General features: G+C 33.6%; 2 protein-coding genes across 4 annotated transcripts in view; both read left to right on the forward strand.

Moving 5' to 3' along the window:
- The window catches only part of LOC113397708 (uncharacterized), a 196,517-nt gene that overhangs the window by 155,764 nt on the left and 28,343 nt on the right, over positions 1-12,410 (forward strand). For all 3 annotated transcript variants that reach the window (XM_026636151.2, XM_026636154.2, XM_064218606.1), the window contains exon 26: positions 7,622-7,716. In XM_026636151.2, the coding sequence (XP_026491936.2) occupies positions 7,622-7,716 (95 nt within the window). The remainder of the gene's footprint in view (positions 1-7,621; positions 7,717-12,410) is intronic.
- Positions 1-12,410, forward strand: part of LOC135193967 (U6 snRNA-associated Sm-like protein LSm6) — a 388,927-nt gene that overhangs the window by 48,634 nt on the left and 327,883 nt on the right. The gene's annotated exons all lie outside the window — the stretch shown is intronic.

Here is a 12,410-nt window from a genome sequence, read left to right on the forward strand (position 1 = left end):
AACCACAATATTATATAGCTTATTTTTAAGATCAAGATAAATTATGTGAATAAAATCATCAATCAAACGAGCCCATAACCCAGTCGTTAAAACATGCATCTTAACAGAAGATTGTGTTCAGAATTGGACAAAAATAGTATGTGTTTAATTAGCGTTAATAATTTATCTCGTACTCGAAAGTGAAGGAAAACATCGTGAGGTTACCTGCATGTAACCCCACTTCTGGAGCAGCGTAATTGAATAAGATTCAAAATCATTTCGTTTACAAATGCTTTCCTTATTTTTTTAAGCGTTTAACCATTCCGGAAACGATAAAAACGTGCAATTCTCTCTTTTATGGCAACATAAAGAGCGTGTGTTTTCGGTAATTACTTTACAACATATTTATTTTAAGGCATGCGGTCTTGAAGGAAGTTGTTCAAATGTCTGTGTAGTACAGTTTCGCATTTATAACATACTAGCTGAATCTGCGGCTTTAACCGCGTGAAATTTATAAAACACAAATTTCAACCGCCTGGATTAAGTTACGTAAAATCTGCCTACGCCTACTAAGTAACATACATATAAATATATACATAAGTTTGTAGGTGTTATAATTTCTGAGATTTCGTGATTAATCAGTGAGTGGTATTTCGCTTTTATATACAGGGTTATTGGTGATTCGACGTATTCCCGTTAGGAGGTGATAGGGGTGATTATTTGCGATAATTTTAACACCCCATATGCATGATGCAAAAATGAACCATTTTTGAGTTATCACGTTTTTTAGATTTTTTCAAAATAAGTCAAAAATGCAACTTTAAAAATTTATTTAAAAAAAAGTATCAATTAAAATCTATTTTTTTTTCTTCTGATTTCTAAAAACGAATAAACACTGGTTATTTGTCAATATTAAAACAATAATTATCGGTCCAAATTTGAAAATGCGAGACGGAAAAAGATATTATTTCAATATTTTTTTGTTTTTTTTTCCTCAAAAATGCCTTAAAAACAAAAAAAATCGTTATGAAACTTGTCCTGCAGATTATTTTAAAAACATAACCATTTTATTAGCTCTCCAAAAATGTATAACAAATAGGAACTTATTTCAAAACAACCGAAATAAAATGACCACAAAGGACGCTGGTGGAAATTCGTATTCGAACAAAACTTAAATTCGCTCTTTGAATGTCTCGCAAATAAGTTTAATACATACCTGACCAATGCAAGATTATTCGCGTCGGTTTCCTCTTCACCGGCTACCCGATGTATCAGTTTATAATAAGCGAATCCTGAAAACTGGAAGTATTCAGAGACGATAAATTAAAGTCGAAAGACTTTCAGTCCATGTTGTTAATTACTGAGAGGATAAGAATTTATCGATGAACCATTCGAATCATTTCGACAAACACCTTCGCCGCACGACTCTCTGTAACAGAGCACAGCACACACAGCATGATCAACAGTGCATAATGCAGGATTCCATCACCATAATTTACCATTATACTCCTGAGCAAATTATTCACGAAAATGTCCCTGAATGGAGAGTTATTTTTTGTAGATTCATGATCAAAATGGGATTACTAATTACCAAAATGAACATGATTGAAGTGAGAAAGTGCACAAAAATCTCATCCTTCTCGAAGACTTATTTACAGAAAGAAGAAGATTACCAAGAAGGTTACGAGACAAAATATGATATACCAGCAAGACAAATGTACTGCACCTTTTCCTAATTGGAGTAGAGTAGGACCCATTCCGTGGCCTGGTAGGAGTTTGGACTAAACGCCGGTTGAGTTCTTTGTCTGGGGTCACATGAAATCCCTAGTTTACACTGTTTCGCCTGTATCATCCGCGGAAGACCCCAAAATAAAAATAAAGCGCATCAAATATGATGCGGAATAATTTGACTAATTTTATTTTAAATTTGTATTTTAGTTTTATTTACATTGGGTATTGATTTTAGTTAATTTTGTATGAATTTTAAGGAGCGAACTTTTGTCCGAATTCTTTCATGTTCGAATACGAATTTCCATCAGCGTCCTTTGTGGTCATTTTATTTCGGTTGTTTTGAAATAAGTTCCTAGTTGTTATACATTTTTGACTTATTTTGAAAAAATCTAAAAAAACATGATAACTCAAAAATGGTTCACTTTTGCATTATGCATATGAGGGTTAAAATTATCGCAAATAATCACCCCTATCACCTCCTAATGGGAATACGTCGAATTACCAATAACCCTGTATATAGATTATGAAACATATCGAATTGAAAGCATCCGTTGGGTTATTATGATATACTACTGCCGTTTTAGTTATTTTTGGATTAACAATATAGAATTATTATTCGTAGTCGGCACAGGTGCTGACCTTTTCGAACTTACAAAACTTTCTCCGATCGATTGCCTGACTCGGATCTCGATATATGATATTTCTCACAGTAGTGCCACTATATAATAATACACTTCGTTTATCACTCGTGTAATGTTGAAACCGACTTACGTTGATACGCTAATTTGACGCATATGTCCGTTAAATGTCGTAATTATTATTGTCAATGTTGCATATAGCTTCGTGAGACTTTACGATCGTTTGCTGCTTGAGTTCGAGCGAGTTCTTACAGAATAGCTCTAAGCGCGGATACGGCGACGTTTGATTGATTTCATTTCATTCATGTTGTATTCTGGAATTATAAAAAATGTATAATCCAAATAGTACAACGATGGAAGAAGCGTTGGAATGAGCAGAAAAACTTCTTCTCCTTAGGAAGGTGTCTGCTCAATAATTTACTGATTGTCTGATACTTTACATATCTTGAAAATTCAAATCCGTAACATGCTGAACGTGATTCCGTAAATAAGAAGCTGGAATCCAGTTATAGAATTCTATTAATTGCGTTAAATATCTCTTCAACCTGGATGTATTCATTAGCACATAATTAACACTTCGTAAGAATGTTTTAACGGAAACGTAATGCAAGTCCCCCGGTGTTGCAGATGTTCATGGGCGGTGGTAGTCACTTTCCATCAAGTGAGCCTCCTGCTCGTTTGCCACCGATGACATAAAAAAAAAAAAGAACGTACAAACAACAATATCTATAGCTTTGAGACATGTACGTATCAGTGACGTGTTTTTTTGTAAAATTAGTAGGTTGACGATTAAATGGGAGATGAACACCGTAAGTCAACCTTACTCATAGGCATTAGCGCTATAAGAAATAATCAGCTTTCCATACAACACCAATGCGTCGACAACAGTGGTCCCTTATGCCTGTAGTTACACTGACTCACTCACCTTTCAAAACGAAAAACAAGAATTACTAAGTATTGTTGTTTGTCAGAAGAATACCTGATGAGTGGGCGATACCTACCCAAATGGGCCTGCCCTACCAAATAAATTCTTCATTGAATAATAATAATATAACATAAGTTTTTATCCGGATTAATTATTTATTAAATTTTGGAATTTTATGTTGTCTGGTATTTCTAGCATTTGTTTCTAGCCTGTTTCCGCAGATCTCTTTGTCGTTTGGCATTTAAAAAGAATAATTTTAAACATATATTGCTACATAATTAACAGGAATCTAACAATACTTTAACTTTAACACTTCTTTAATGAAATATAAATACATGCATGTAATCCCTTTTTGGAAAGTTATTTTACGCGGCTTACAGTAAAGTGAACTGGCAGAAATCGTCGCGTAAGATTTTCTACGAGGAAAAATTCAAAATCTTCCTAATGTAACGTCCATTTATGTGACGTAAAAACTTATAGGATCGACTATAAGGGCTTGGTAAGCATAACTTAAAAAGGATCAGTTACATTTGAACTCGGCATAAGCCATCATCCTCACAGCCAGATCATTTTAAATAACATCCTTAACATACGATAAACAATTCAAACTTATAATTAGTCTCACCGAATTCTCGCTGCCGTATCGGCATAAAGCTATAACAATGTTTATTGCGCAAAGTCAAGCGCGCACAATCAAACAATTATGTACATTCGCATACATTAACGCGGATCTCTTGAGCTGGTGCGGTCTGGCGCCGAGCCAAGTGCCAATGGTGTATGGTCCAAGTTTCCAATCAGACGTGACGAGAAAACTTTCACTGCATCGGATAATCTATACTGATAATAACTACTACGGATATACGAACTATACTAACTAATACGGATAATATATAATTTAATAACTCGTTCTCCATTAAGAAGAAATTTTATCCATAAATAACGTGAGTTATAACATTTAAATAATACATCAAAATAGTGTGTCACTGTAAGTTGGTGTTCAACATATCACAAATAAGGTCCTGAGAGGAAGTTATTTCTTAATGAGCAATAGTGTTGAATTGAGTATTATAAAATATTTCAACGAATAAGTCTCCCACGTCATTCCGTAGACATTTCCAAAAAGTCGATATTTACTCGAAAAATAGTATAATTGAAAATTGTAAATTTCATATCTCCTTGATTTTATTATTCAAATAAGAAAGTAGATCGTAAGCTGGGCCACTTATGGTAATTGTTCACAACGGCCTATAGACATTAGCAATGTAGGAAACATTAACCATTCCTCACATGGCCAATCTGCCACTAACTGTTAAACTAAGATGTTAAGTCCCTTGCGCCTGTAACTAATTACATTCGTTCATTTAATCTTAAAACATAACAGTAAAAACATCTGTTAATCTTTGGTATTTGACAGTATTAAATTATACATTGATAAAATAAAGACAAGGTTTGCTAAGATATTTGTGCCTGTTTTTGACGAATGCCGAATTTTGTGGCACGAAGAACTTCTCCAATATCCAAAGCTAAATGTCGCATTAAACCTCGTTGCCATCGTTGGCAAGTGAATATCGCCTGAGTTTATCACCTGAGGGCTTACTCCTGTTCAAAATTGCCCCGGAAACTAACCCAGACAAACTATTCTTGTTTTACGTGCGTGATTGAAACATTACTTTTAGTATGCGCACGATCAAACTGTTATAGCAAAAGCTTATGGCCGTACTAATCGCTATACCTAAAGGCTGAATTTTCAATTATTAATAAAAAAATAAAGAATTCGCATAAGATCATTTATTATTTATTATATTAGTTAGTAAATTCACTTGCATTGTCACGTATGATAATATAACATAATATTATGTATGTAAATGAAATTAATAATATTTGATAATAAATCCATAGTCTAGAAGACAAACTTGCTAATTAAAATTTTTTTAATTGTACGGTGTTTGTGAATGTCAGTTTAATCTTCTACTTAATATTTATATAGAAAATGTGTATGCATTGCTTAAAATTAGTTAGTTATTTAACTGTGTTATCATTCTCGCTTAGACAGAGATGAATATTTTCAGAAATAACTGAAAAAATAACTTATTATTTTATTTTCAGTCTAAGTGACAGTTAAACTTATGTCACTTAGGTTATTTTTCCAGCTTACTTGTTTTTCTATTTTAACGTTATTTTAGTTTCTCGGATTTTAGCGGTTATTGTATCATAATTATAATTTGATTGATGTTGTTTTAATGTGCCTACATGGTTTTGTTGCCAGACTTTTGCTTTACAATATAAAATTTTCGGTAGCCCAGCTTACTTTTTAAGACTTTAATCCCTTAATACGTTTTAAAACCCAATTTTGTTGAATAATCACAATAATAAAATAAGACAGATCCGTTATAATTGACGAATTCTGTGGATACAAACAAGTACGACGCCATTGGTGCGTTTATCATGATTTGTTATTTTTGCGATAGGTAATAACCGCCATCAACCTATATGAGTCTATCTTCATGTCAGTTAAGACAAATATATACTATAAAATAAGATATAAGGTGATAGAATTTTGATATTCCGGTACTTACCAGTATTTCAAATATCAAACGAAAATCCGAACGAAAGATAATGTTAATTTAGTACATTTGACATTAAAATAACAAAATTGAATATTTTACTCTTAGTACGTTTTTCTTTCAAGCCATAGATTAGACAATCGAACAAATATTCTTTGAAATTCGTTGCTAGCATTAAAAAAGGGAAGGATTAAAATAATTAAAAATTAAAACTAATTGTTTATTACCAAGTACAGATGATTCCGCTTCGTTTGGTCATAGTCTGATACCGATACATTCAATAGTCTTCACGGGAATGAAGCACAAAAAAAAGTTATATTTAAAAAAAAACAAACGTTATTCGACGTATCATCGAATATCGCGAGTGCGACCACTGCGGGATAAATTTATTCAATTTCTTGTCTTAAATAGTATGGGATTTTGTCGCGGTGGATGTTAAGTTGGGTTGATATTAATAAAATTTTATTTTTCCTTATAAGACTTAAGCCAAGTTTAATTTGAACTTCACGTTAAACCATTTTAGTTTTATTAATATTACATACATTATAATTTATAATTCGTTGTATTTAAAATTCTCTGTGATTTCACTCTCGTCAAGTTTAAAGACTACAAAAAAATATCAATCTATGGTTTTCGCATTTCAATAACAGGCTTTTAAACAATTAATTAATGGAAAAAGTAGAAGTTGAATAACTAAATAATTAATATATCAAAACTAAAAGGTCGTAAGTTCAAGTCCATAAGTACCTCTAAGACCGAGTACTTCATGAATATTTGTCTATAAATAGCGTTTTTTAAAAACACGTTTCAGTGTTACTTTTCTGGAAGAACTCAATTTGTATCTTACTCGTGGAATGTTGAAAATTCCATAATATATTATTATATTTGATAAATATATCCTGAAGGCCGGCAACGCACCTGCAAGGTGGTAGTCAATTTACATCAGATGAAACCGTTTGACAATATTCAATATCATAAAAAACCACAATGGAATCAATCGTGTGTATGAAAAGTCTCTACATTTATTCATTCTGTTTCTGATATTTAATTCAAACTGAATTGTTTCTGATCACAAATCCAGTTGGCTTAAAGTTTACAATGTTAAAACCAGTGGAATTTATTTTATTGTAAATTGAATGCCCCGTACAATTTCAATAGATTTATTATAAACGAATTCTTTTAGCCGGAGATATATCGCATCGATTGGTCAAATACGTGAAACTTAACGATAGATCTTGTGTTCAAATCCGAGCAAGAACAATTGTGTTTTCATGTGGTTAATTTGTATTTATAATTATTAAAGGGAAACATCGTTACATTGTCAAATGTGAATCCACCAATCCGCATTGGACTCGTGTTAGATAATCTTCAATCATGCTCAAGAGAGAAGTTAATGTTTCTTGCAACGCCAATGTCTATGGGTAGTAATTACCACTTACCATGACCTATATTAAAAAAAAAAATCAGACACTTAATTTCATTGATATTATATTATGCAAAAAATCTCATTAACAGCCCGGGATTTGGAAGTTGTATGTGTATACTCCTCGTGCTTGGGTAAGCCCGTAAAGTCGTTGGTTGGCCTGAACTATTACCGGTCTTGTCAGATATGATTTCCATCTAATTATGAGAGTGAGAGAATAGAGAGTTTACCTGCGTTTGCGCACACAATTATACACTTTAATATCTCCTGTGTTGGTTAAGTTGGTCTCCCCTGAGATTGGCCATAATTGCCAAAATCTCTCAACACGACATGATATACTAATTTGGTGTGTTATTCACAGGTGAACGGCATAGTACTGCATGGAAGGTGCCATCTTAACGCGTCTGCTATCATCAAGGGTCTTGTAGGACCTGTCTTCAAAATCATCTTATTGAGGTAAGGACTTATACGTAAAAGTATTCATCCTTTGTATTATATTATGTTTGGTAACATGAATAATATACTCCAAAATAAAATGCATAAATATAAATATACCTTAGTTGTCGCCCGTGGTTTCGGTCGCGTTTGAGTCTATGTTCTTACTCTGAAACAGCCTGACGACGGATCCATATCTACAAATTCATCTCGTTATCTCATCTCTTTGAGAAGGTTTGAGCTTATAGGTGAATACAGATGTAGCAAATTTTCAGGATGTGAGTTCGAGCTTACTTTATACTAAATTTTATTAAATTCGGTTCAGTAGTTTGGCCGTGAAAGACTAACAGATAGACAGACAGGGTTGTTTTCGCATTTTTAATATTATTAGTTGTCGCCCGCGGTTTCGCTCGCGTTTTAGGGTTCGGTCGTCAGGTGTTGAATATAAAAAATACTTCAGTCAAAATTTCATAAATTTCATTTTAGTAGTTTGACGAGAAAGCGTTACAGAAAGAAATGCTTTCGTATTTGTAATATTAGTATAGATTTAAGTAGGCTCTTCCAAACACATTTGAATCGGCTTTCTATGAGAATATCAATGTAAAGTTACTATGGATTCGGAGTGTAGATTTTAACGAGAAGAACAGGCAAGAATATAAGCAGTTACTCGTTTTCATTGATTAAAAAAAATTAAATGTGATGATTGAATATAATTATATTTATGTAACCTTAAGAGGTAGGCTTTGAACAGCAGTGGAATATTATCAGGCCGTTACTGCAGATACTAAGATACTAAGATACTAAGATAAATGTAAATAAATGTTGGACAACATCACATACATTACTCTGATCCAAATGTAAGTAGCTAAAGCACTTGTGTTATGAAAATCAGAAGTAACGACGGTACCACGTACACCCAGACACAAGACAACATAGACAACTAATGAACTTTTTCTACTCGGAGTGGCGTACTCAAGAAAGCCGGTGTACACACTACTCGACCACGGAGGTCGTCGATAGCGTGTATGCCGGCGAAAAGAAAAAAATGTTTTGACTTGTACGTCCAATCTAAGGATAGATAAAACTTATATTTGTTTATTTTTTGTTTTTTTATAATGGTACTATAAACTAGACAATTTGATAAAATTTACATAAAGAACAGATTTCGCGGTTAAATTAAAATTTTGTAGTTTCTTTTTATTGAGCCTGTAAATTACAAAGTCTTGGTGGTAGGTACCAGCCACTCATCAGATATTCTACCACCAAACAGCAGCACTCAGTATCGTTGTGTTCCGGTTTGAAGAATGAGAGTAACCGGCGAAATTAGTTTGTTCATACGTAAACCCTTACGAGACCTCGAGAACTAATGATTCAATTCTAAACACAATATTCACTGGTACAAAGCTACATTTTTCCTGAGTTCTATACACACTCATACCGTATAAATTACACCAGTGCGAAGCCGGGTCGGGACGCTTGTATAATATGATATAATAATCTCCACAGACTTTTACGACGGCACCATTTTTTTTAATATTTGTATTTTTTTCTTTCGTTTCACTTTGTCATTACAAGACATTATACATTATATTCATATAATATATATTTATGTTATGTAATAAGCCGCGTCATATATTACGACTGAGGAAGTTCAGAAAAACATACAATAATTGTTATCGCAATAAGTATCCAATATCCGTTTATTTCATGAAGATTTTTTAGCACTTAAAGAAATACCAAAGCCGAACCTTTCTCGGAATGAAAGCGATCATAAGACTTAATACGTGAACGTGATTGCTTATAAGGACAATTGAAGAGGATACGAATCATTTGAACACGAATTTTTGACGATTTATTATGATTAATTAAATTCGTGCATTGTCATAGGTTATGTATTGTTTATTGCTAATTTCATTCCTAAAAAATACCGTAATTCTTTAATAGATCAATATTATATGTATCATGTCTGCTTGATAGGCATATCTTTGGCGTTAGAAAGTTGTCTTCACCACCATCACCATCAGTTTGATGTTTACTGAAGAGTTTTATATTTTAAAGAAATTCAATAAATAAACATGAAATAAAGTAAACGAAAAATATATAGTGTAAGGAACGAGTAGATTATTTTTTACTTGGCGATATGTGATATGTGCTTTGTGCGCTCGTCTGGGTAGGTCCCACCCACTCATAATATTATTCTGTCGTCGAACAAAACAAAGTGGAACACAACAATACTTAATATTACACTAAGCGTTGTTGTGTTCCAGTTTGAAGAGTGAGCGAGACACAAGGGTCATAAGCCATCAGATGGCCCATTTTTCCATAACATAATAATCAGCCTGTAAATTTCCCACTGCTGGGCTAAGGCCTCCTCTCCCGTTGAGGAGAAGGTATGGAGCATATTCCACCACGCTGCTCCAATGCGGGTTGGTGGAATACACATGTGGCAGAATTTCGTTGAAATTAGACACATGCAGGTTTCCTCACGATGTTTCCCTTCACCGCCGAGCACGAGATGAATTATAAACACAAATTAAGCACATGAAAATTCAGTGGTGCCTGCCTGGGTTTGAACCCGAAATCATCGGTTAAGATGCACGCGTTCTAACCACTGGGCCATCTCGGCTCTAATATTTCCATACCAACATTTTCCAAAATGGGATAACTTTTTATACCTTATAAAATCCAACTCACGCTGGACCTTTCTTCTTATAAAATAAAAACCTAAAGCATTTTAGTATAATATGTAATATGTTTTCTGTTATATAGTTAAGTATAAATCACGAACACGTGGACGTATTGACAAAAAACGCGAGCATCATTTACCCGTTTCATCGCGATTCCGATTGTCTGTGCGAAAAATTAGCCGATCCTTTATACCCAGCGGAGGCAACAAAACGGGGAGTTAAATTTCTTGACTTTTTTTACATTGCTCATCTTCACTAAATAATAAATGTATGTCGGAGGAGCAGGATGCCGAACTGTTGGGTTCGGGGATTAATCCGACATTTGGAAGACTATGTGGGCGTGCAATGGAGATATTCACAAAATAAAACGTATTTAATATCATCTAATCACTGTATTAATTGATTCAATAATCGTACACCACGATAATATCAAAGGATTACAATAATTCATCTCGATTAAGAGCAAATGGGTTTGCAAGCAACCATCGCATTCGAGTCGCTTGTCAAAACATAACGACTCGCGTTGCCATGACACTTACAATTCCATTCGGGCTGACCCGCTCTTAAAGTAAATCAGCCATCAAACATTATTGCCAACTACTCGATTCATTAATTATCCAAATCAACAACCAAAATAACCGCGCAAGGAGGTGAATAACTGCTTGACTAATATAATATGTATCTTCATTAAACTTATACCAGAACAGACAACGCGTTTCGCTAGATAATTTAGCATATATTATGATCATATACATGAGTAACTCCACTTCGCGTTTTCACTCTGAATTTGGACTATTGACTTGACGTGCGTGAATTGCACATTCTTGTATTACACGAAAGTTATAAGTGACTTTTATGTATTTAAACATAATTGTACAATAATACAAATGTGGAATAAAGGCGCAAAACTACAAAAATAATGACACAACCGGATGAAGCGACATAATTAACGTGTACACTGTGAAGACCGTCAATAGACCAACGGTTGACAGGACAGCGATCTAAAAAGTCCCAGGTTATTTAAGCTATTGTCGTCCCACTCCTAGAAGAAGCTTTAAATTTAATTGAAGGGGTAAAAAGGAATATGTATTAATGCTTGAAATAAGGCATCGCTAATATTATTTATTTTTAAACGGCTATTTTGAAAGACCTTTCTGACTATGCCCTTTACTTATCTCTTCCAGCAATTTATCTTTATATCTATGTTTTAACATCTGCAATATAAAGATGGCTGCTCAATTTTCCCCTTATCAGGCGATGAATGAAAGGATCTGCATAAAACATACGAATATTTTTCGGGTTCCGTAATTTATTTGGACAAAATTTTACCTATGTCAGCAGCCATTACTAATATTATGAAGAATCTGTTCGGCGGTTACAAAAAAAAAAATGTAACCATTGAATTGATTTTAACGAAACTTTATATGGAGCTAGCGTGCACCCTGGGAATTTATAAAATTATAAAGTACTGAGTAATTAGACGAAATCGTTCATCATAACTTTTTTTTTTAAATATATTAATTATCATTCTTAATGTACAACTCTACAATTTTATCGACGTCATTGTTTGGATTCGCTCAACAACTAAGCATAGTATACTTAACACACTAATTCATATTCATTTGACTTTATATATTTATAATTTCGCTTCTATTTTGAAAATCCTACCTTTGTGTATGTGTCCAGGTAGGCTGGCAGAAAATACAGTAATGTTCAGGCTACACTGCGAGCAATAAAGTATTAAATAAATAAATTCAATTTTATATGTTTTAAATAGGAACACTGACTGGCAAATAATAGCAAATATTGACACTGTAAGAAATGTCTCTTACATTGCTACTAGTTTAGGAAGCTAATATATTGTTCCTTGTGCCTGTAGTTACACTTGCTCACTTACCTTCCAAATCGGAACACAACAATATTAAGTGCTGATGTTTGACGGTAACCTACCCAGATGAGTGGGAGGGCTTGCACAGAGCCCTACCACCCATTTATACATTTTTTGGGCACCAATACTGTATCTATATT

This window comes from Vanessa tameamea, chromosome 23 (genome assembly GCF_037043105.1).
Source record: "Vanessa tameamea isolate UH-Manoa-2023 chromosome 23, ilVanTame1 primary haplotype, whole genome shotgun sequence".
Classification (NCBI taxonomy): domain Eukaryota; kingdom Metazoa; phylum Arthropoda; class Insecta; order Lepidoptera; family Nymphalidae; genus Vanessa; species Vanessa tameamea.